This window comes from Carcharhinus amblyrhynchos, chromosome 1 (assembly GCF_965287045.1).
Source record: "Carcharhinus amblyrhynchos chromosome 1, sCarAmb.v2.hapA, whole genome shotgun sequence".
Classification (NCBI taxonomy): Eukaryota; Metazoa; Chordata; class Chondrichthyes; order Carcharhiniformes; family Carcharhinidae; genus Carcharhinus; species Carcharhinus amblyrhynchos.
The window spans coordinates 177,172,562-177,199,160 of NC_137324.1; the positions used below are offsets into that span (position 1 = coordinate 177,172,562).

At 44.9% G+C, this 26,599-nt stretch overlaps 1 protein-coding gene across 1 annotated transcript; it reads right to left on the reverse strand.

Moving 5' to 3' along the window:
- Positions 1 to 3,660: 3,660 nt before the first annotated feature.
- Positions 3,661 to 18,951, reverse strand: LOC145347851 (alcohol dehydrogenase class-3). Its single transcript, XM_080195771.1, has 8 exons — positions 18,814 to 18,951; positions 18,429 to 18,570; positions 15,529 to 15,616; positions 14,141 to 14,360; positions 9,650 to 9,910; positions 7,626 to 7,761; positions 5,935 to 6,073; positions 3,661 to 3,925 (listed from the first exon to the last, which is right to left on the reverse strand). The coding sequence occupies exons 4-8, from the start codon at positions 14,336 to 14,338 to the stop codon at positions 3,901 to 3,903; spliced, it is 759 nt and encodes a 252-aa protein (XP_080051897.1). The 5' UTR covers positions 14,339 to 14,360; positions 15,529 to 15,616; positions 18,429 to 18,570; positions 18,814 to 18,951; the 3' UTR covers positions 3,661 to 3,900.
- Positions 18,952 to 26,599: the final 7,648 nt, after the last annotated feature.

A 26,599-nucleotide genomic window follows, 5' to 3' on the forward strand; every position in this document is an offset into this window, starting at 1 on the left:
TCCTTATATTAGTCCCACCATCCCCGGAAAAAGTCTGGTAAACCTTCTCTGCACTCCCTCTAGAATGTCCTTTCTCAGATAAGGAGATTAAAACTGCGCACACTATTCCAGCTGTGACCTCACCAAGACCCTGCATAATTGCAGAAAGACATCCTTGCTCCTATATTTGAATCCTCTCGTTATGAAGGCCAACATACCATTTGACTGCTTTACCACCTGCACACTACATTATTCGTACAATTAACAAGTACAATATAGTTTAACCATCTGAGAGAAATACAAATTGACTAATTCAACTTAGTTCCACATTAAAAAGTACATCACTGGCCATAATGCATTTTGTGAAATCATGAACTCAAAACTCATTTCTACAGAGCTTTTTCTGCTTCCTGCCTTGTATTCAAGAAATGTCCCTGCAAAGAATGGATTAATTGCCCAAAATACCAATATTTCAATATAAGAAATAAGCTCTCTCAAGCCTGCTTTGCTGTGGAATAAAATCCTGATTGATTTACCTCAACCTTGCTTTACTGGCCATTCCTCAATATCCTTTGACTTCCTGAGAGAGAAAAAAAATTAGTTGATCATCACAATGGAGCATCTACAACTTTGAAGAAATTTTTCCTTTATCTTATTTCTAAATGATTAATGCCTCATGCTGAAGCAATATCTGTGTTGTAGACTGCCCAACTAGAGGCAAAATAGCTTTAAAAAAATGGACTCCGTCAAACCCCTTATAATTCACTTACGTTTCAATGATATTGCTATTGTTTGCTCCAGACTGAAGGTCACATTTTGTCTACAACTGACTCCTGAAACATTTCGAAGGTTTTTCATATAATTCCTAAAGTGCAGAAGAGTCCATTCAGCCCATCAAGTCAGCACTGACTCAGGACAGGGGAGAAAGCCTGGATACTATCCCCATAACACTTGTATTTAGCATGGCTAATCCATCTAACCAACACATCTTTGCACTGTGGGAGGAAACCAGAGCACCCAGAGGAAACCCACACAGATGGAGGGAGAACATGAAAGTCCACAGTCACCCAAGGCTGGAATTGAACCCAGGTTCTTGGTGCTGTGAGGCAACAGCGCTAACCACTGTGCTGGCCCATGTAGCACAATTGAAAATTGTAGCTCAGAAGAAAATCAACCAGCCTACTTTTTCTGTAGCAGGAGTAGCTCTTGTTTATAACTACAATTCATCACTGCTTTACAAATACCATTTACAAACAAAAACACCACATCTCTTTGGACATCAACATTTCCCAATCTCGCCATTTCAAAAATATTTTGCATTTCTTGTTTTATGGAATCCCTACAGTGCAGGAGGCCATTCAGTCCATCGAGCCTGCACTGACAACATTCCCACCCAGGCCCTATCCTTGTAACCCCACGTATCTACCTTGCTAGTCCCCCGCTACTAAGGGTAATTTAGCATAGCCAATCAATATAATCCCCACATCTTTGGACCATGGGAGGAAACCAGAGCGCCCAGAGGAAACACACGCAGACATTAAGAATTTGCAACAGAGTCACCCAAGACCGGAATTGAACCTGAGTCCCTGGCACTGAGAGACACTATGCCAACTTTCATGTCAGAAAAGTGCATGCCAAACAGTTGGCACAATGGACACCCTCATCACTTGGAGTAAACAGTTTTCAGAAAAATGAGGGCAAGCAAACATTCAGTGATAGTTACTTGTGTATGCTGTGGGGTGATTAGGGAGACTGAAGGATTTGCCATTGTTACTGGGAATTCGAATGCAGCAGGGACCATGGTGACAGTTTTTCAGCAGGGGTGGGGGGGGGGGGTGTAAATTACTGATCTATGTTGTATTCCAATTTATTCTACAGTTAAAGAGAGGAACTTCTGTTTTGAAGTTCAACACATTCAGTTGTTAAAAGAACAAAGAACACCTCAGGAAAAGGTCCCACGGCCCACCAAATCTGGGCCAACACAGATGCCTCTCTAATCTAATATCTTCTTGCCTCTATGTGGTCCATATTCCTCTATTCCCTGCCTATTCATGTATCTATCCAGATACCTCTTGAACGTTGTTATAGAATCTACTTCCACCACCTCCGACAGTAGCACATTCTAGGCATTCACCGTCCTGTTTGAGAAAAACTTTCCCCCTTTCACTTTCAGCCTATGCTCCCGAATAATTGAACTTTCGATCCTGGGAAAAAGACTCTTGACTTTATCCAAGCCTGTCATAATCTTGTAAACCTCTTTCAAGTCCCCCCCCCTCATCCTCCAACACTCCAATGAAAACAATCCAAGTTTGTTCAACCTTTCTTCATAGTCCATATCCTCCAAACCAGGCAACGTCCTGCTAAATCTCTTCTGCACCCTTTCCAATGCATCATCTTTCTGGTAGTGCAGCGACCAGAGTTGTACACGAGACTCCAAATGTGGCCTAACCAAAGTGTATATAGCTGCAACTGCACTCCTATACTCAACTGATGAAGGCCAGCATACCATATACTTTCTTGACCACCTTGTCCACCTGAATTGCCACCTTCAGGGAATTGTGCATCTGCATATCTAGATCCCTCTGGATGCTAATATTTCTAAGGGCTCTACCATTTACTGTATACTTTCCTTTGCATCACCTCACATTTGTCCAGGTTAAAATTTCATCTGCCATCTTTCGGTCCAGGTCTCCAGCCAATTTATATCCTGCTGTACTCTCTGACAATCCTCCTCACTATCCGCTACTCCCCCAATTTTTGTATCATCTGCAAATTTACTAGTCAGTCCACCCACATGTTCCTCCAAATCATTTATATATGTTAGCGGCCCCAGCACTGATCCTTGTGGAATACCACTTGTCACAGACCTCCAATTAGAAAAGTACCCTTCCATTGCTGCTCTCTACTTTTTATGCCCAAGCCAGTTTTGTATCCATCTTACCAGCTCACCTCAGATCGCATACCACCTTCTGTATCAGCCTGCCATGAGGAACGTTATAGGAGGCTTTGCTAAAGTCCACGTACACAACATCCACTGCCCCACCCTGGTCAATGTTTCTTGTCACTTCCTCAAAGAACTCAATCAAGTTTGTGAAATACAACTTCCCCTTCACAAAACTATGTTGCCCATCTATAATAAGCCTATTCTCTTTCAGATGTGAGTACATCCTGTCCGTAAGAATCTTCTCCAATAATTTCCTCACCACTCATGTAAGGCTCACATGCCTGTAATTTCCTGGATTATCTCTTTTGTCCTTCTTAAACAGAGGAACAATGTTAGTACTGTCCAATCCTCTGCTACCTCGCCCGTGGTTAAAGAGGATAAAAAGATTTTGGCCAAAGTCTCAGCAATTTCTTCACTCACCTCTGTCAGTATTCTGATAGACTCTATCTGGCCATGGGGACTTGTCCACCCTAATGTTTTTCAAAACCTCCAATACCCTCTCCTCTTTTTCTCAACACATCCTAGAATGTCAAGATCCTTCTGTCTACACTTAGCATCCTTCTCCTTTGTGAATACTGATGCAAAGTATTCATTAAGGACCTCATCTGGCTCCACACACAAATCCCTCCCACTGCCCTCGAGTAGACCTACCCTGTCTTTAACTATACTCTTCCTCCTTATAAAGCCATAAAAAGTTCGATGTTGCCGTAATACAAAGTAACAAGAAAGCATTTTTTCTTTTGTTCACAAATTAGTTTTAATACGGAGGAGGGTCCAAAACTGAAGTTGAAACAGATTGATGAGATTAAAAATACAGCTTAAACCATTAACGATGGGGTTAACCAATGACAATTAAAGTCTGTTAAACAAGATGAAATGCTCACAAAATTAAAGTTATTTTTAAAGCAGTTTTCAAAACTCTTCCTTTCCATAAGACTCCACTGGACGGGTAAGGCACTGGTTTGCAGAGGTGGACTTCAAAATAAGAGGACACTTCGAATGCTTTTTTTTAGAAAAAGAAAGAGAAGATAAAATGAACCATCACAAATAAACAAAGTTTAATCTCAGTTTTAAAGTTGCATTACCTTTCATCTCCCCTCTCTTCCCAACCCACTCCTCACTCCCAAATAATCCAGTTGGCTGGATTAAGCAATTGGATAAATATTTGAAAGAGAAAAGAAATGCAGGGGTACAGAGAAAGAACATGAGAGTGAAACTTAACTGGACTGGTCTTCAAAAGAGTCAGCTCAGACCCAATGGGCTGTCATGTGTTGGACTATTCTAAGGTGTCAACCAACATTCCTCCCCCCCCCCATGTACTGGTCTTCCTCTAATGCCTGCTTTACCAAGAGGATTCAAGTATAGGGATAGGGATGTTTTACTGCAACGGGTGCTGGTGAGGCCACACCTGGAGTACTGTGTGCAGTTTGGGTGTCCTTTTCCGAGAAAGGATGCCCTTGCTAAAGAGGGAGTGCAGTGAAGGTTTACCAGGCTGATTCCTGGGGTGTCATATGAGGAGAGATTAAGTTGGTGAGGATTGTATTAATTGGAATTTAGAAGGGTGAGAGGGGTTCTCGTAGAAACTTAAAATTCTTACAGGGTTGGATAAGGAGAGATCCAAAAAGAATGTTCCCGATGGTGGCAGAGACCAGAACGAGGGGTCACAGTTTGAGAATAAGGGGTGAATCTTTTAGGACCATGAGGAGAAATGTCTTCTCCTAGAGAGTAGCGAACGTGTGGAATTCACTCCCAGAAAGTAGTTGAGGTCAAAACATGATGTGATTTCAATTGTGGGACTAAAGGAAAAGCCGGGGGAGATCAGGATGTTGAATTTGATTATCAGCCATGATCAAAATGAATGGTGGAGCAGGCTCGAAGGGCCGAATGGCCTCCTCCTGCTTCCAGTTTCTGTGTTCCTGTTATCGCGTGCTGAAATAGCACAGTTCTAAAATGGTGATGAGTAAGCTGGAGGAAAGTCAGCTTTCTGGAAAACAGAGAAATCCAAAAGGTAGGCACATATAGAGAACAGGAAAGGAATGTGTATTCTCATCTAATTAATCAGTACCGGGGGGGATGGTCTTCACTTCTCTGGTTTTAAACTCTCAAAAATTCTACCCAATCCCATTACTGTCTCCATACAAAAGGCAAAATACTTCAGATACCCACAATCTGAATTAGAACAGAAAATGCTGGAAATACATCAGTGAAGAGAACATTTCAGATCGATAATTTTGCATCTAAACTACAAAAGGTGTGGCAGATTCTTTAAACAAGTCCAGAGACAGAGGAAGGGCGGGGATATCTCAGATTGGGTTGGAGACAGAAGAGATTCATTCGCAAAACGGGGTTGGTAATGGGACCAAGACCAATGTTGAGTATTTTCAACATTTTCTGTTTTTATTCTAACATTGCCTGCACTAGTCTGAGGTTGGGACAGAATGATGAAAAAAATAAGGGCAAATTACTGCAGATACTGGAATCTGAAACAAAAACAGAAAATGCTGGAAAGTCTCAGCAGGTCTGACAGCGTCAGGGGAGAGAGAATAGAGCCAACGTTTTGAGTCTGGATGATCCTTCATCAGTGCAGAAGGCAAAGAAATTAGGAAGAGATTTCTACTGGTAGGGGGTGGTAAATGCTAAAGGCGCCATCGACAAAAAAAAACAAAGGGAATGTAAATGGTGATGACCATGGCCAGCCAGCATTAGGACATTATAATATGTAAATGGCAGAACAAAGGTGAGCAGACGGTCAAAAGACAACCTGAGACACATAATAGATTACCCTAGTTTTGGGGTTCAGAGGGGGTGGGGAGTAAGATGGAAAGTGAGTTTTTTTTTTAAATGGAAGAAATGAAAATTTAAAAATATATATGTAATAATAATAAAAATAAGATAAGATAAAATTAGATGAAATAAAATAAATGGAGATGGATCAAAGAGTTCAATGTTCGGCGCTCCAGAAGGCTGTAAAGTGCCTAATTACTTTGATAAAATAAAACAAACTTAGCTACCTCTTGCCCTTGTGCAACAGGTCAAAACTCTCATTGATCTGGTCAAATTGCAGGGTTTGAGTCACAAACTCGTCCACCTTTATTTTCTTAGCCATGTATTCTTTCACAAGCTTGGGTACGCTCTCAACACTCTTCCATCCTGTACAGTACAAAAGTGAAAATGTGATCAACAAAACTGGAGCGCAAGTGATCTGGAATGCGGTGCTCAAAAGGCAGTGCCAAAAGGGAATTGTACAAATACCTCACAAAGAAAAACATTGCAAGGCTAGACAAAGTGGAGTTAATTGAATAACTCTGTCAGAGAGCTAGCCCAGACATAAAAGGGGCCAAATGGTCTCCTGTGCTGAACTGTCATTGCAAAACTTCAATCAGAGTATTTTTCGCTTCTCCCAAGACAGTGTTGGTCATAACATTTCAATGGTAACTACGCAAGCTTTTAAAAGTTTATTTATTAGTGTCACAAGTAGGCTTAATGAACACTGCAAGTAAGCCACTGTGAAAATCTCCTAGTCGCTACAGTCCGGCGCCTGTTCGGGTACACTGCAGGAGAATTTAGCCTGGCCAATTACCCAGCCAGCATGTCTTTGGGCTGTGGGAGGAAACCCATGCAGACAAAGGGAGAATATGGAAAATTTCTACAGACAGTTACCCAAGCTAGAAATTGAACCTGGGTCCCTGGTGCTGTGAGGCAGCAGTGCTAACCGCTGTGCCACTGTTTGAAAAATAATCGATAACCACAAGTAGAACACAAAGAATGATTCACTGGCTAGGGCAGCATTTATTGCCCATTCCTAATTGCCCCCAGAAGGTGGTGATAAGCTGCCTTCTTGAGCCACTGCAGTCCCCACTTAGTGTAGGTACATCCACAGGGCTGTGAGGGAGGGAGTTCCAGGATTTTGACCCAGTGACAGTGAAGGAACGGCCGATACATTTCCAAGCCAGGACGATGAGTGGCTCGAAGGGGAAACTCCAGGTGGTGGTATTCCCACGTGTCTGCTGCCCTTCTCCTTCTAGGTGATACAGGTCACAGGTTAGGTGGAGCTGTCAAAAGAGTGAGTTACTGCAATGCGTCTGGTAAATGGTACACACAGCTGCCATTGTGCGTCGGTGGTGGAGGGAGTGAGCGTTTAAGATGGTGAATGGGATGTGGATCAAATGGGCTGCTTCGTCACCCAGCCTAACATTCACTGACTCTGTCGATACTTCCTGCTGCATCGGCACAGCAACCAGCATAATTAAGGACCCCAGGCACCCCGGACATTCTCTCTTCCATTTTCTTCCGTTGGGAAAAAGATAGGAAAGTCTGAGGTCACGTACCAACCAACTCAAGAACAGCTTCTTCCCTGCTGCTGTCAAACGTTTGAATGGACTTATCTTGCATTAAGTTGACCTTTCTCTACACCCTAGCTACGTCTGTGACACTCACGTTTCCTCCTCTATGAACAGTATGTTTTGTCTGTAAAGCGCAAGAAACAGTACTTCTCACTGTATGCTAATACATGTGACAATAATAAATCAAATCAAATTTACTCTACCCTTGTGCATATATACTTTTTGACACAAGGGAAATTAGTGCAATTTTTAAAATGATTTAATTCAAAGTCATCCTATATTTTTGAACAACTAAAATAAAAGCAAAATCCAGCTACTTATAGCTGACAGACGTGAAGATGCACAAGTACCGGTTTTACCTCCAAATGCAGTTCCTTTCCAAGTGCGGCCTGTTACCAGCTGGAAGGGTCGTGTTGAAATTTCGTGTCCAGCGGGTGCCACCCCTATAATCACACTGGTTCCCCAACCCTTATGACAAGCTTCAAGGGCAGCTCTCTGCAAGTAGGTGGGTGGATGGATGGAAAAGAGACAAAAAAAATACCAACAGGTTTTAGGTCAAAAATCTTCAGGTGTTTTTACAGCATGCATTTATATAGCATCTTCTTAATGCAGCAAAATGTTACAGGAGCAATGGGGTCCCATGCTGTTGGGGCAGGTGTTCAAAAGTATGGTTTAAAAGGTAGTTTTAAAGGAGCGGCTTAAAGGCTGAGAGAGGAGATGCGGGAATTTCAGTGCTTAGATCTGGAGGCATGGCCACCAATGGTAAAGAGGTTATGCCAGAATTGGCGCAGCACAGGTTGTCATAAGGCTGGAAGAAGTTACAGAGATAGGGACAGATTGAAGAGAAGATTGAGAACTCTTTTAAATCAAAGCATGAGAGACAGAAGCAAGAGTATTGGAGTTCAAAGGTAGGGCATGGAAACGCAGTTTGCTCCCCATTTAAGTCATACATTCTGAACTTCCTTCTATACATTCTTGGGCCTTCACACTGGAATTCATGGCACAAGCCTCTCCTCATATAGTTTAAAAAAAGTTTCATTTATTAGTGTCACAAGTAGGCTTACATCAACACTGCAATGAAATTACAGTGAAAATCCCCTAGTCGCCACACTCCGGCACCTGTTCAGATACACTGAGGGAGAATTTAGCATGGCCAGTGCACCCTAACCAGCACGTCTTTCGGACTGTGGGAGGAAACCCACATAGATACCGGGGAGAACGTGCAAACTTCGCACAGACAGTGACCCAAGCTGGGAATCGAACCCGGATCCTTAGCGCTGTGAGGCAGCAGTGCTGACCACTGTGCCACCGCCCTCCTCCTTGTTCGAAAGTCACTCCATGGCCTCACCCCTCTCCATCTCAGTGTTCCACTTATTCTGGCATCTTGCGTCACACCGATTTTAATTGCTCCATCACTGGAGCTGCCTGGACCCCAGAATTAGGAATTCCAATCCCTGAATCTCTCCATCATTAAGAAACCAGTTGTAACTTGCAGCAATTTATTGGTCACCAGACCCAGTATCACTTCACATGATTCAGTATCAAATCTTATTTGATAACTGCTCCTGTGGAGAACTTGGGAATGTTTTACAAGTGTTAACTGAATTTAAACTGTAACCATTTATGGGTACATGTAGATTTTAAAAATCGACAGTAAGCCACACTGACCAGCTTCTCAGCCTGACCTCCTTGGCACTGGATATATTTTTCTTAAAAAAAAAAGAGAAAATATTTTCAATAACCCATTGAGGCTGGAAGAAAATGTGGAAACTGAGATTAATAAACTTTTGATAGGCAAGGGGTAAAGGATTATGGAACCCAGGCAGATAAGTGGAGTTGGGGTGCATATCCAACCGGATTAGACAGGGTAATTTCAGAAAGAATGTTCCCTGTGATGGGGGAGTCCAGAACTAGGGGTCACAGATTTGAGGATAAGGGGTAAACCTTTTAGGGCTGAGGCGAGGAGAAATTTCTTCACCCACAGAGTGTGGAATTCACTCCCACAGAAAGTAGCTGAGGCCAAAACATGGTGTGATTTCAGGAAGAAATTAGATATAGCTCTTGTGGCTAAATGGGATCAAGGGATATGGGGAACGGTGAGGGGAAAGAAGCTGATCAGGATACTGATTTTGATGATTAACCATGATCATAATGAAAGGCAGAGCAGGTTCAAAGGGCTGAATGGCCTTCTCCTTCGCTACGGAAATAAGTTGTTTGGCTCACTGCATCTGTGTTGACTTCCTGAATAAGTGTTTCACTTGCTCATGCATGAAGTTATTTAAAATGAATCTAGGACATTGTTGCTCATGCACACACAATACCAGCCTGCCTTTATCATTCACTGTTAATGCAATAGGAAGTACTGGAAGAATTCATCTCTCACCATGGTAGCAACGTTACCAATACACTCAAAGGAATAGTCCACGCCACCATCAGTCAATCCGACTAAAACCTCTTGAATGGGCTTCTCATAATCCTTGGGGCTGATGCATTCGGTAGCACCAAACTCTTTAGCTCTTGTGAATTTATCTTTATTGATGTCAACCCCAATGATCCGAGTGGCACCGGCAACTTTACATCCCATGATGGTGGCCAGGCCCACTCCTCCCAGTCCAAACACGGCACAGGTAGAGCCAGGTCCAACCTAGAGTTCAGAGAGTGAAACAAAGAAAGTGGCTGGTTAGACGGAAGAATTGAACCCCCTTTCTTCTCCCTGTCCAGAAAGCTTCCTGAAATTAAGAGCTGTATTCCCTTCAACTCATCACTCCATTCCATTTTGTCAAACAGGGCAAAGACAATAATCCACAGAATTGAAATTCCCAAAGCAGATGACATTGAGGTTTTAAAGTTTTTTTTAAGAAAGTTTATTGGTGTCACAAGTAGGCTTGCATTAACACTGCAGTGAAGTTACTGTAAAAATCCTCCAGTTGCTACACTCCGGTGCCTGTGTGAGCACACTGAGGGAGAATTTAGCACGGCCAATGCACCCTAACCAGCACGTCTTTCGGACAGCGGGAGGAACCTGGAGCACCCGCAGGAAACCCATGCAGACAGGGGGAGAACGTGCAGACTCTGCACAGTGACTGAAGCCACGATTCGAACGCTGGCGCTGAGAGACAGCAGTGCTAACCACCCAAGGTGCTAAACTTCCGAACATAACCCAGTTAGTTGTGACATTTGCTATTAGGCACAATACTTGATGAAGACTAATTGTTTACCTGGGCAGTTCCCCTTGTGGGCAAGATCAGAACTAGGGGACAAAATTAGGGGTCACCCTTTTAGGACAGAGACGAGGAGAACTTTTCTCTTTCAGAGGGTTGTGCAACTTTGGGATTCTGTCTCTGAATGTGGAGAGAGGAGGAAAGACCAAAGAACAGTACAGCACAGGTCCCTTCAGCAAACCAAGCCTGTGCCGACACATAGCACCTTTCTAAACTAAAGATCTTTTGCCTCTATGTCCATATCACTCTGTTCCCTGCCCATTCATGTATCTGTCAAGAAAAAGTCCTGAATATTTTTAAGGCAGAGATAGGTAGATTCTTGTTAGGCGAGGCAAAGGTTATTGGTAGATGGGAATGTGGAACTTACACAGTCTCTGTCACTTCAAACTGTCCACTTCTCAGGCAATAACACTAACCCAAATTCCATTAATCAATTGTCGATTTGGTTATTGTTAATTGCAAAGTCATTGCTTTCAATGTCTGAATTGTGCTGGAAATGTTGGGCAGATGTTTACACCTGGTTACAGTGGTTCACACCTAGTTACTGTGTGCCTCTTAAGTAAATGAGGTTTGATTTAATTTGTCACGCACTAACAGTGAGAAATATTGTTTCTTGCATGCTATACAAAGCATACCATTCATAGAGAAGGAAAGGAGAGAGTGCAGAATGTAATGTTACAGTCATAACTAGGGTGTAGGAAATGATCAACTTAATGCAAGGTAAGTCCACTCAAAAGCCTGACAGCAGCAGGGAAGAAGCTGTTTGTGAGTTGGTTGGTATGTGACTTCAGACTTTTGTAGCTTTTTCTCAAAGGAAGAAGGTGGAAGAGAGAATGTCCAGGGTGTGTGGGGTCCTTAATTACGCTGGCTGTTTTGTTGAGGCAGCGGGAAGTGTAGATAGAGTCAATGGATGGGACACTGGTTTGCGTAACGGATTGGGCTACATTCACGGCCTTTTGTAGTGCTTCTTGGGCAGAGCAGGAGCCAGACCGAGCTGTGATACAACCAGAAAGAACGCTTTCTATGGTGCATCTGTAAAAGTTGGTGAGAGTCGTAGCTGACATGCCAAATTTCCTTAGTCTTTTGAGAAAGTAGAGGCATTGGTGGGCTTTCTTAACTATAGTGTCAGCATGGAGGTCAGGACAGGTTGGTGGTGATCTGGACACCTAAAAATTTGAAGCTCTCAACACTTCTTACTTTGTCCCCATCGATGTAGACAGGGGCATGTTCTCCTTTACGCTTCCTGAAGTCAATGACAATCTTCTTCATTTTGTTGACATTGAAAGAGAGAGGTTATTATTGCTGCACCAGTTCACTAGATTCTCTATCTCGTTTCTGTACTTTATCTTGTCATTATTTGAGACCCAACCCACTACGGTGCTGTCATCAGCAAACTTGAAAGTCAAATTGGAGGGTAATTTGGCCACACAGTCATAGGTGTATAAGGAGTATAGTAAGGGGCTGAGAACACAGCCTTGTGGGGGACTGGTGTTGAGGATGATCGTGGAAGTGATGTTACTGCCTATCCTTACTGACTGTGGTCTGAGAGTTAAGAAGTTCAGAATCCAGTCGCAGGGGAGATGGTACCCCAACCAATGAAAGAAAGACTTGAATTTATATAGCGCCTTTCATGAATTCAGGATGTCCCAGAGTGCTTTACAGCCAATACTTTGAACACAGGAAATGCAACGGCCAACTTACACATAGGAATTCACACAAATAGCAATGTGATTGATAATGACCAGATGTTTTTGTTGAATTATTGTTGGGAGGGGGATTAATAACAGTAATGACATGGGGGGGTTTGGGGGGCCTTCTCCTGTTCTTCAAAATAGTGCCACCTGAGAGGGCAAGCCAGGCCTCAGTTTAAGGTCTCACCTGAAAAAAAGTGGTACCTTAAACAACGCAGCACTCTCTCAGTACGTGCCTGAGGGAATATCTGCCTTGTCTTTATGGTTAAATCTCTGCAGTAGGACTTGAACAGTGGATCTGCTGACTCTGGAGGTGAAAGCGCTACCCACTTAGACAGGGCACACACTTTCCAAAGACTGAAATCTAACCTTGGGCTCTTGCACAAAGCCTAACCATAAATAGGCCAGGAAAGAAAGGTGAATTAAACTATCTTCAGTACTCCCGTCTCTGATGCCAATTAAGCTGCAGTTTTATCAGCCAAATCCGTACTTTGAATTGGGATCGGAGTAAAATTACGCAAGTTTTTTTGGACTTTAGACTTCAATTCATGCGTACGAAATTTGAACACAAGCCAACCTCATTATCTGGTGGCACAGAAAGTTCTTTTATTGTAGCTTGTGGAAAGGAGTACTGGGTAAATTTAATGCTTTCAGATAGAAGAAAAAACTGCATTTATATAGCGTCTTTCATGACGCGAGGCTGTCCCCAAGCATTTTTACAGCTCGTTACAAACTTGCAAAGCGTTTTCGCTGCTGAATTGTAAGAAACGTGGCAGCTAATTTGCACATAGCAAGCTGACGATAATCTTGTTCAGTGATTGGTCGAGCAATAAATATTAGCCCGGTCACAGGGGGATAACTCCTTCCCCCTTAAAATGGGATCAGTTACATCCATCTGGGCAGGGAGATAAGGGCCTGCTTCTGTTCAACATCTTGTCTAAAGAAAGCATCTCCATCAGTGCAGCACTCCCTCAGTAAAGTTTATTTATTGGCGTCACAAGTAGATTTACATTAACACTGCAATGAAGTTACTGTGAAGCTTCCCCAGTTGCCACACTCCAGTGCCTGTTCAGATACTCCGAGGGAGAACTTAGCACAGCCAATGCACCTAACCAGCACATCTTTCAGACTGTGGGAGGAAACCGGAGCACCCGGAGGAAACCCACACACAGACACGGGGAGAATGCACGGACTCTACACAGTGACCCAAACCAGGAATTGAACCTGGGTCCCTGGCGCTATGAAGCAGCCATGTTAACCACTCGACAAGAAAATCAATAATAAATGCAGGAGGAACCTCTTCACCGAGAGTGTGAACGGTGAGGATGTGGAATTTGTTACTATAAAGAGAAGTGGGCAAACCCTTTTGAAGGGGAGAAACCAGATAAACAGGAGGGTGAAAGGGGTAGAAGATCGTGCTGATAGGGTGGAACAAAGCTAACATGGAACACCAACACTGACATGAAGCAACTGGGCCAAATGGCCTCATTCTGTGTAATGCTACACGTTTGTACCGACACCTCTGCCTGGAAGAGGACCTTTGTATTCCCGCTGTTGAGTGCTTTAGGGATGTCCTCAAAGCATCCCTAAGGAGGTCAAACTTACCCGCTGACTCACAGGAGACCCTGGCACATGACCATCCAAAATGGAGAAGTTTCATTCAGAAAGGCACCAAACACATCGCGAGCCTTTGTCACAAAAGTGCAGAGGTGGAATTGAGGTTTCAGAGGTAGCACACAAACTTCCAAAGGACCCAAGTACCCAATCCATGGGAGAACCACCTGTCCCAGACGTGGCAGAGTCTGTAGATCACACATTGGACTTGCCAGCCATCTCAGAACCTAATCATACCAGTGTGGAATCACATCATCCTCAATCCCAAGGGACTGCCCCAGAAGGAGATCTCTACACTGGTTCAGAAACACAACAAACGGACATTATCACAGCGTTAAATAACATTACCTTGGCTGTATTGACAGCTGCACCATAGCCAGTGGAAATACCACAGCCCAGGAGGCAAACTTTATCCAGCGGAGCAGCATCATCGATCTTAGCCAGTGAGATGTCGGCAACAACTGTGTATTCAGAGAAGGTGCTGGTCCCCATGTAGTGGTAAAGCTGATGGCCTTTACAGGTGAACCTGCTGGTCTTATCAGGCATCAGGCCCTGGCCTTGGGTTACTCTGAGAAAATACAGACTGACAGTAACCCCAGCAGCAAGTTCTGGAGAGTTGAACTAATACATCGCTTATACAATCGTCACAGCACCAGGAAGTAAAACATGCATTTGTGAAAAACTGCTGACTACAAATGCAAGAATAGGAAGATAGAGAGAGAAAGTTTATTCATTAGCGTTACAAGTTGGCTAACATTAACACTGCAGTGAAGTTACTGTGAAAATCCTTTAGTCGCCATGTTTCGGCGCCTGTTCGGGTACGCTGAGGGAGAATTTAGCATGGCCAATCCACCTAACCCACACATCTTTAGCTTGTGGGAGGAAACCGGAGCACCTGGAGGAAACCCCCACAGATATGGGGGGAACATGCAGACTCCACACAGACAGTGATCCAAGCTGGGAACAGAACCTGGGCCTCTGACGCTGTGAGGCATCAGTGCTAACCACTGTCCGCTTGCCATGCCAGAGAAATGGGGAGTCAACTTAAGTGGGGTTGTCTTGTAGGCCAGATCAACTTGTATGGTAGACTTTTAAGGAGAAATTAGATAAGTACAGGAGGGGAAAGGAGTAGATGGATTCACCATTGAAGTAGCAAAACTAGAGGATGCACATAATGCAGCATATAATGTGGTACCCTGGTGTTGGACTGGGGTGGGCACTGTAACAACAACAACAACACCACCACCAGAGCTCAACAGGTTTATTCTGAATCACGCGCTTTCGGAGTGCTGCTCCTTCATCAGGTGAGCAGAGAGTTGGGTTCACAAACAAGACATATATAGACAAAGATACAACTGCAAGATAATGGTTGGAATGCGAGTCTTTACAGGTACAGACAGTGTGAATGGAGAGAGGGATAAGCACAGATTAAAGAGGTGTGAATTGTCTTAAGCCACATGCAGCATACAGATTCGAACAGACTGTTTGGGCCAAATGGCTCATTTCTGTGCTGTAATTTCTGTAATTTTCTAAATAAAACCTGTTCTACAGAAGCGAGGATAAAGATACTCAGAAATGTGTCAGTATTTACAGGGTGTTGCCCTGAGCACAATGTGCCAATATTCAATGGCTAACCCTTCCACAGTAACCTTTAAAAAGCACTCAGTTAAATCAAGACAACACAAAAGGCATTTTATTCTTGCAAGTGGAGACAGTGAAGAGCAAGAAAACTCTACCTGATCTTCTGGCAGAGGTTGGTGTTGGGATTCAGGCAAAATTTGCACTCCCCGCATTGTGGAATGTATAGTGGAATCACTCGATCCCCTAGTAACCAAGAAAACATTGATTTAGACAAAGCTGACACACACAGTTCCACAAACAGGGATTCCAATTTTTCTGTATCCCCCATCCCGTCCCAGGAGTGTAAAGAATTCGGGGAAGAAGTAGAAAAGGTAGAGAGCTTCAGGTTTTTCGGTGTCCACATCACCAACAACCTGTCCTGGTCCCCCCACATGCTGACACTAAGAAAACCCACCAATGCCTCTACTTTCTCAGGAGACTAAGGAAATTCGGCATGTCTACCATGAATGACTCTCACCAACTTTTACAGATGCACCACAGAAAGCCAACTTTCTGGTTGCATCACAGCTTGGTATGGGCTCCTGCTCTGCCCAAGACTGCAAGGAGCTACAAAAGGTCATGAATGTAGCCCAATCCATCACGCAAACCAGCCTCCCATCCACTGACTCTGTCTACACTTCCCACCGCCTCGGCAAAGCAGCCGGCATAATTAAGGACTCCATGCACCCCGGACATTCTCTTGTCCACCTTCTTCCATCAGGAAAAAGGTTCAATGTCTGAGGTCACATACCAACCGACTCAAGAACAGCTTCTTCCCTGCTGCTATCAGACTTTTGAACGGACCTACCTTGCATTAAGTTGATATTTCGCTACAGCCTAGCTATAACTGTAACACTACATTCTACACTCTCTCGTTTCCTTCTCAATGAATGGTATGTTTTGTCTGTATAGCCTGAAAGAAACAATACTTTTCACTGTATGCTAATACATGTGACAATAATGAAATCAAATCAAATATAAGACAGAAGACCAATCATCTCCTTGAGCCTGTTCCATCATTCAGTTCCATCATGGCTGATCTGCATCTTAATTCCATCTACCAGCCTTGATTCCCTAAGATTTCATAACCTTAAACAAAATTTTCAACTGACTTCGTGGCATAGCCTCACAGCGCCTAGGACTGGGTTCGATTCCCGGCTTGGGTCACTGTCTGTGAGGAGTTTGCACGTTCTCCCCACGTCGGCATGGGTTTCCTCTGGGTGCTCCAGTTTCCTCCCACATTCTGAAAGACATGCTGGTTAGTACATTGACCCGAACCGGTGCCAGAGTGTGGTGACCAGGGGAATTTTATAGTAACTTCATTACAGCATTAATGTAAGCCTTACTTGATCAAACTCCCCACCCCTAGATCAACCCTGGCCTCCCCCATCTATTGGAAGGGGTTGTCAGATTCTCAGTGTACAGCTGGCTGATTCAGAAAAAGGGATTTCAGTTATACAGCGAGACTGAGTCTTGTGTTGTTCTCCACTGAGCAAAGAAGGATAAAGGGGAAAACTGATAAGAGTTCAAAATTATTGATGAAGTAAGCAGTTTTAAGCAGTAATTTTCTACTGGCAGGACAGTCAATTAACAGTAAACAACAGAATTATAGACATTTGCCAAAATAATCAGAGGCTGAGATAAGGAGAGATTTTAAAATATTTTTACGCAAGTTGTGTTGCTCTGGAGCATACCACCTGAAAGGGCAGTGGGACCAGATTCAGTAATAAATTTTAAATAGGAATTGGATAAGTACTTGAAAACAAAGGAGTGGAACTACTTAAATAGCTCTTTCAAAGAGCTAACAGAGACACAAAGGGTAGCACCATTTGGTGTGTAAGATTCAAAGGGCAGCACGGTGGCACTGGGCTTATCTCAAAATAATTATTTTATTGATATTAGAGTACAACAGATTTATAGACAGAAAATCTTAGTCAGAAGTCAGGGTGGCACAGTGGCTAGCACTGCTGCCTCACAGTGCCAGGGACCTGGGTTCAATTCCGGCCTTGGGTCACTATATGTGTGGATTTTGCAAGTTCTCCTCGTGTCTGCATGGCTTTCCTCCGGGTGCTCCGGTTTCCTCCCACAGTCCAAAGATGTGTGGGTTAGGTGGATTGGCCATACTAAATTGACCTTTAGTGTCCCAAGATATGTAGGGGGAACAGAAGGGTAAATACATGGGGTTACAGTGCTAGGGCTCAGGTAACATGCTCTATCAGAGAGTTGGTGCACACTTGATGGGCCATATGAACTCTTTCTGCACTGTAAGGATTCTACAGGTTCTGTGAGTGGTGTTATATAGTCAGATTTACCTTCCTGGTCTTATTTGGATCTGAGATAAAGCAGAGCTGGGTTATAAGACCATAAGACACAGGAGCAGAATTAGGCCAGCATTGAATGCTGCAGCAGACTCAATCATGGCTAATATTTTTCTCATTCCCATTCTCCTGCTTTTTCCCCCACAATGCCTGATCCCCTTATCAATCAAGAGCCTATCTATTTCTGTCTTAAAGACATTCAATGACCTGGCCTCCACAGCATTCTGTGGCAAAGAGTTCCACAGATTCACCACTTTCTGGCTGAAGAAATTCCTCCCCATCTGTTTTAAAGGATCGTCCCTTTAGTCTGAGGTTGTGTCCTCTTGTTCTAGTTTTTCCTACTAGTGGGAACATCCTCTCCGCATCCACTCTATCCAGGCCTCACAGCATCCTGTAAGTTTCAATAAGGTTCTCCCTTCTCCTCCTAAACTCCAATGAGTACAGACCCAGACTCCTCAGCCGTTCCTCATATGACAAGCTCTTCATTCCAGGGATCATTCTTGTGAACCTCCTCTGGACCCTTTCCAAGGCCAGCACATCCTTCCTTAGATATGGAGCCCAAAACTGCTCGCAGTACTCCAAATGGGGCCTGACCAGAACCTTATACAGCCTCAAACAGGGCTGTTAATGGAGGGGAAAATTTCCTCTGTTCAACACAGGGGGGCAAAATTTCAATGACTGTTGCAACGTTGCTTTACCTGCTTTGACACGGGTCACGCCATCTCCAACACTTTCCACAATGCCAGCTCCTTCATGTCCAAGGATAACAGGAAACGTACCCTCGGGGTCTGAACCACTCAGGGTGTAGGCATCAGTGTGGCACACAGCAGTGGCAATAATCTGATGGGCAAACAGAGAAAAACCTTTCACATGCACTATTTTCCCAGCAACTTTAGCAATTTGCATCCTCAGGACACGTAATCTGGTCAGAACATCGCTATTAATGTCACACAGCTGTCATTGCATGAAAGCAAAGGATACCGATTCCCTTAATAGCTGGAAATGGGGCTTAATAACAGAAGCTTAAAAAGTTAATCAAAGAGTTTGAAATTAAGTTTAGAATGGTTACATTTCACTTCCTACCTTAATTCGGACTTCATGGGCTTTTGGAGGAGCAACTTCCACATCCTCAATGGAAAGAGGTTTTCCTGCCTCCCAGGCAACAGCAGCTTTACATTTGATAACCTGTTAAACAGAAACAGACAATTGACCAGTAACTGCCAAAAGCTGAAGAGGAGACATCTTCAAACCATGGCCAGACCAGGGAGGGGGGGGAGGGGGGAGGGGGGAGGGGGGGGAGGGTCCTGACACAAGGATGGCACAAGCACATCAGCCTGACAAATATGGTACACATGAGTCAGTCAGATGGAAGGACAGACAGACCAAGAGCATGACCAAGAGCAGACCAAGAGACAGACAGACAGACCAACTGACTGAGAGCAAGAGAAGCTGAGAACTTATGATACTGCCCCCTTGTAAAACAACTCCGCTCTTCCCTATTAGGAGCACGATTTGCCGGATGAGACAGAATGTTCACAGGTACAATAAAGCTTCTCCCAGAGACTTCATTTATTTCTAATGCAACACACACAACTAGTTCACAGCTTTCACGAGTATTTTTTTTGGTGGGGGGGGGGGACTTTGCCATGCAGAAACTGTCGACCAAATCTGCTCCCATATCTGCTTCATAACTAACCCATGAGCTGTGAAGAGCTTTGGAGACATTTGAGGAAGTGAAAGGTGCTATACAAATGCAAGTTCTTTCTACAGCGTAACCCCGTACTGAAGATGCAGCACAATTAGCAAAACATGGGGGCGGGGGCGCAAACCTGGAAATTGTTCCAAGCACATTCCATTATTTTTCCTCAACTGCTAAAATTAAAATTTGTAAACAGAACCTCTGCAAATACCAGTCTAGTAAAATCTCTGGTTTTACCCTTCACGTAAGCCTGAGCCCCACGAAGAAAGAGAGTGCTGTTTTAGTTCAGGCAATAACTCATTGCAAAGCTGTTAAATCATTGCCAAAGGCCCTGGAGGCAGCAATGACTGGCTATGTCCCCCCCGCCCCCCCAATCCCTAACAGCCCGCACTCAGTGCGCTGCACTGCTGCTGGGGTTCACCTCATGGCTCCGCAAAGATACAAAGTTACACTTTCCCCTGTTACAGTGCAAACTGTTACACTGTAAATTGTTACATTGCAAACTGTTACTCTGTCTGCGCGGCTACCTTACAGGGTTACTCTCACACACAATGGGGGTTTCCTCTCTCCATTACCTGGCCTCCAGTCCCCGCCATCTCTACCCGGACCGTCACCACCACCACCACCGACTGCGCACGCAGGGAGCGGGGGATAACGCCTGTGTTTGATTGGTCGGCTCAGGTATCAATCATGCTTCCTCCTCTTCTGATTGGCTTTACAGTGACGTCTGTCTTCAGAGGCGGAGCCACACATTTGCCCCCCTTCCTCTCCCTCCGGGCCCCCCCAGTGAATGTTGCCAACCCTCCCGGATTGAGCTGACCTTGGATCTTCGGATCAGCCCGGGAGCATTTTTCATCTTTCATGTTTCATCTTTCCTCCCGACACTCCAGTTTTGGAGAGTAATGAAGATACTGAAGGTGGGGGCAGCTAGAGGAGGCTCCATGCTGTCTTGGGGAGGGGTCCAGTAACTACTGAGTCAGCATTTCCACCCCCTCACTGTGCCGCCTCTGTAACGGGAGCAAAGACCTGGATCTTATCTGAAGTTGCAACTTACCACAGTTCTGCACTGATTATTAACACAAAAATCTGCACAGGGACCAGTAATAACATCCACAAGCCAGGCATTCCTTGGTATCACTGAGGGGCTGACTCCAAATGTGCCTTTTATAAGTTTATTTATCAGTGTCACATGTAGGTTTACATTAACACTGTAATGAAGTCACTGTGAAAATCCCCCAGTTGCCACACTCCGGCATCTGTTCAGGTACACTGAGGGAGAATTTAGCACGGTCAATGCACCCTAACCAGCACATCTTTCAGACTGTAGGAGAAAACCCACACAGACACAAGAGGAATGTATAGACGCCACACAGACAGTGACCCAAGCGAGGAATCGAACCCGGTTCCCTGGCATTGTGGGTCAGCAGGGCTAACCATTGTGCCGCTATCCTGCCAGCTTTGTTCCTGCAGATGAGGCTTTGTGCTTCCCACATAGACAGAGAGGAAGCCAAGAAGAGATTAACACTGATTGATTCACTCAAACTTACTGATGCAAAGCTTTCCGTGAAAGAAAAGATTACATAAGAGCAAAATACTGCAGACACTGAAAATCTGACCAGAAATCTTGACCCTCTCCAGAGATATTGCCTGGCCTATTTCATTGCATTTGTGTAGCATCTTTCAGGATCTCAGGCTGATCCTTTACAGCCAATAAAATACTTCTTGAAGTGTTATAATGTACCAATTTGTGCACAGCAAGATTCCACACATAGAAACATGATAAGTGACCAGAAACATAATTTAGCTGCATTGGTTAATGGTTAAATACTTGCTGGGTCCCTGAAGAGAACTCATTTACTCTCCTTAGAGATAGAACCATCACAGAATCCCTACAGTGCAGAAGGAGGCCATTTGGTCCATCAAGTCTGCTTCAACCCCTCCCCCCGCCGACAGACTACCTTACCCAGGTTCATTCCCCCACACCATCCGTGTAACCCCATGCATTTACCATGGCTAGCCATAAGACATAGGAGCAGAACTAGGCCACTCAGCCCATCAAGTCTGCAGTACGCATTCGATCATGGCTGATATTTTTCTCATCCCCATTCTCCTGACTTTCCCCCATAACCCCTGATCCCCTAACCTCATAGTCATAGAGTCATGGATGTTTACAGCATGGAAACAGGCCCTTTGGCCAGAGTCATAGAGGTTTACAGCATGGAACATAAGAACATAAGAAATAGGAGCAGGAGTAGGCCAACTAGCTCTTCGAGCCTGCCCCGCCATTCAATAAGATCATGGCTGATCTGTCGTGGCTCAGTTCCACATTCCCGCCCTCTCCCCATAACCCTTAATCCCCTCTCTCATCAAAAACCCATCAACCCACGTCTTAAAAATATTTAGCAAGGCAGCCTCCACCACTTCAACGGGCAGAGAATTCCAGGGATTCACCACCCTTTGAGTGAAGAAGTTCCTCCTCAACTCCGTTCTAAACCGCCCCCCTTTATCTTGAGGCTATGCCCCCTAGTCCTACTATCCTTTCTGAGCGGGAAGAGTCTCTCCACCTCTATCCTATCCATCCCATTCATCATCTTGTACGTCTCAATGAGATCTCCCCTCATTCTTCTAAACTCTAACGAGTACAAGCCTAATTTATTCAGCCTCTCCTCATAGCTCAACTACCCTCAACTCCGGCATCAGCCTACTAAACCTCCTCTGCACTCCCTCCAAGGCCAAAATATCCTTGCGTAAGTACGGCGACCAAAACTGCACACAGTACTCCACCTGCGGCCTCACCAATGCCCTATACAGCCGTAGCAAGACCTCCCTACTTTTATATTCAATCCCCCTCGCTATGAAGGCCAGCATCCCATTCGCCTTCCTGACCACCTGCTGCACCTGCAAGCTGGGTTTTTGCGACTCATGCACAAGGACCCCGAGGTCCCTCTGCACCGTCGCCTGCTGCAGTTTTTCTCCACGTAAGTAATAATCCTTCCTACCATTATTCCTACCAAAGTGGACCACCTCGCACTTGCCAACATTAAATTCCATTTGCCATTTCCTGGCCCATTCGCCCAGCCTATCTAGATCCTTCTGTAGACTCTCCACACCCTCCGCACAATTTACCTTTCCACCAATTTTGGTGTCATCAGCAAATTTCAACACCCTACACTCGGTTCCCTCCTCCAGATCATCTATATAAATGGTAAAAAGCTGAGGCCCCAGCACCGACCCCTGGGGCACTCCACTAGTCACCATCCGCCAATCCGAATAGCACCCATTGACCCCCACTCTCTGCCTCCTATTTGACAACCAGTCCTCTATCCACGCTAACACCCTACCCCCAACTCCATGCCCCCTGACCTTCTGCAATAACCTCTTGTGAGGTACCTTGTCAAACGCCTTCTGAAAATCAAGAAAGACCACATCCACCGGCTCTCCTGTATCCACCGCCCTAGACACATCCTCATAGAACTCCAGTAAATTTACATAAGAACATAAGAAATAGGAGCAGGAGTAGGCCATCTAGCCCTTCGAGCCTGCCCCGCCATTCAATAAGATCATGGCTGATCTGTTGCTGCTTAGTTCCACTTTCCCGCCCTCTCCCCATAACCCTTAATCCCCTCTCTTATCAAAAACCCATCAACCCGCGTCTTAAAAATATTTAGCGAGGCAGCCTCCACCACTTCAACGGGCATAGAATTCCAGAGATTCACCACCCTTTGAATGAAGAAGTTCCTCCTCAACTCCGTTCTAAACCGCCCCCCTTTTATCTTGAGGCTGTGCCCCCTAGTCCTACTGTCTTTTTTGAGCGGGAAGAGTCTTTCCACCTCTATCCTATCCATCCCATTCATCATCTTATACGTCTCAATGAGATCTCCCCTCATTCTTCTAAACTCTAACGAGTACAAGCCCAATTTATTCAGCCTCTCCTCATAGCTCAACTACCCTCAACTCCGGTATCAGCCTAGTAAACCTCCTCTGCACTCCCTCCAAGGCCAAAATATCTTTGCGCAGGTGCGGCGCCCAAAACTGCACACAGTACTCCAGCTGCAGCCTCACCAATGCCCTATACAGCTGCAGCAAGACCTCCCTACTTTTATATTCAATCCCCTTCGCTATGAAGGCCAGCATCCCATTCGCCTTCCTGACCACCTGCTGCACCTGCAAGCTGGGTTTTTGCGACTCATGCACAAGGACCCCGAGGTCCCTCTGCACCGTCGCCTGCTGCAGTTTTTCGCCCCGTAAGTAATAGTCCTTCCTACCATTATTCCTACCAAAGTGGACCACCTCACACTTGCCAACATTAAATTCCATTTGCCATTTCCTGGCCCATTCGCCCAGCCTATCTAGATCCTTCTGTAGACTCTCCACACCCTCCGCACAATTTGCCGTTCCCCCAATCTTGGTGTCATCAGCAAATTTCGACACCCTACACTCGGTTCCCTCCTCCAGATCATCTATATAAATGGTAAAAAGCTGAGGCCCCAGCACCGACCCCTGGGGCACTCCACTAGTCACCATCCGCCAATCCGAATAGCACCCGTTGACCCCCACTCTCTGCCTCCTATTTGACAACCAATCCTCTATCCACGCTAACACCCTACCCCCAACTCCATGTCCCTCGACCTTCTGCAATAACCTCTTGTGAGGTACTTTGTCAAACGCCTTCTGAAAATCTAGAAAGACCACATCCACCGGCTCTCCTCTATCCACCGCCCTAGACACATCCTCATAGGACTCCAGTAAATTTGTCAGACACGACTTCCCTTTAATGAAACCGTGCTGCGTCTGCTCTATCAAGCAATTCCCTTCAAGATGCCTCGCAATTTCCTCCTTAATGACAGATTCTAACATTTTACCTACCACAGACGTTAAACTAACCGGCCTATAATTCCCCACCTTTTGCCTGGCACCCTTCTTAAACAACGGTGTAACATTAGCCATTTTCCAATCTTCCGGCACTTCCCCGGAATCCAGCGACGTCTGGAAAATAACCACCAAGGCATCCACTATCACCTCCGCCATAAACCCTTCAGCCCAAATTGTCTATGCTGCCCTTTTTTAAAGTCTAGAAATCTATCTATTTCCTTCTTAAATATGTCTAGTGGTTTGGCCTCTTGATAGAAAATTCCACAGGTTCGGCTCCCTCTGAGTGAAGAAATTGCTAATCTCTGTCCAAAATGGTCTACACAGTAAGAAGTCTCACAACACCAGGTTAAAGTCCAACAGGTTTATCTGGTAGCACAAGCCACTCGCTTTTGGAGCGCTGCCCCTTCATCAGGTGAGTGGGAGTTCTCTTCACAAACAGGGCATATAATGACACAAACTCAATTTACAAAATAATAACATTAACATTATAAAACTGTTGGACTTTAACCTGGTGTTGTGAGACTTCTTAATGTGTTCACCCCAGTCCAATGCTGGCATCTCCACATCATGGCTACCAAAATGGTCTACCCAGTATTCTGAGGCTGTGACCCCCGTGTTTTAGACCCTCCAGTTAGGGGAAACCGCATTCCTGTATCCAATCTGTCCAGCCTTGTCAGAATGTTACGTTTCAACGAGTTCCTCTCTCAATCTTCTAAATTCCACTCCCTCACAGAACAATCCCGCCATCCCAGGAATCTCTTCTGAAATTGACCTGTTTAAATGAACAATTTTTTTTTCAAAGCTGAAAGAGGGCCGTTTATTGCAGCTCAATGTTATAAGATGCTGTCCTTGTCATTGTGAGGTTGGTAACACGTCGAGTGACTTTAATTGACCCCCACGCGTTGGATGAGATTAACCCTCTGGATTCTGAATTAAGTTAATCCTGAACCTTTGAGTTTTCTGTAGTGTCTGTGTGTTTGATAGAACTCCCCGTCTACCTGTCCGTGTCTTTGTCCCGTGTTCTGACCAGGTTTAGGAACAGGTGGGGAGAGGGAGGAAGGGGGGCCAGAGGGAGGGAGGGAAGGAAGGGAAAAAAGAAAGGTCCGTGTCTGGTTTCTAAGGCATCGGTGTGTACTTTAACAGCCAGACAAGTTATTCAACATCCCAGGCGCCAAATTCCTCTCGCACAAGTCTGAAATCGCAGCAGACAGGAGGGAGAAGGAAGGCCAGACGACAGGCAGACAGTGGACAGAGGACGGGAGGCTGGAGCCTGCTCTGTGGGACGAAGTTAAGGTAAGGAAGGCAACTGACTGGACAAGTTAGTCCAAGTGTGGAGATGTAACACTGCCACAAATCGACAGTAATAAAGTTACTGGAGGTGCCAAAACAGACCACAAAATTCTTCTTCTAAGACAAAGATGTTATTAATTAATAACCTGTCTGCACATACACTAATATATAGAGGGGTGTGTTTCTTTCTAAAATTAGGATAGGAAATAATACCGCAGTCGACAAATACTGACCTTTCTGAATTCTTACAGCTCACCTAATGCGGTGTGAGTCCTTTATTTGTAGTTAAGGCGATTTCCTTCCCCCTCAAACAATATTATCATTTCGTAATAATCGATCTTTCTTGATCTGTTTTGTGCGTTGGGGGGGGGGGGATGTCTCTCCCTGCCCCATGTAACCTGTAGTCCACCTACGGCGGTCCAGAATGGGGAGAGGTCCCGCTTTGTCGAATTGACTCATTCCTTTTCCTTTAGGGTTGGTTTCTTTTCTATCTCTGAATTTAATAGCTGTTTTAAAATGGGATTAACACCCGTTTCAAATATTAACTTGGCGTTCCTGATCCCCGGGCTCCTGTTTCCCCGAATGTGCAACGCAGACAGACCCATCTAATGTCATCCATTGTCTAAAAGCTGGTGTGTCCCAGTGGGACTGGGCTGGAGTGAGTGTATTTGGGGACGGGGGCATATTGAGGACAAGCCCATAGACAGGGATCAGTAAATCTATCAGACAGTTCCAATTACATCAGAACCAGGACATCAAGGCTTGAGTTGTGCATACTTGGTGCACCTTCTTCGACATTTTGTTGACAGCTCAGACAGTTCCAGTGAGTTGATGCACTTTTTATTCACAGGCATACATATTTTTATCAAGCTCAAAGGGCGCCTTACTTCTCCCAAAGGGCATGTCATTTGGCCTCAGCAGCTTTCTGTGGTACAGAATTCCACACCTATGCCTAAAATGTTCCAGGACCATATCCAAAAAGGGTCAAGAGCTTCAAATTTTTAGGTG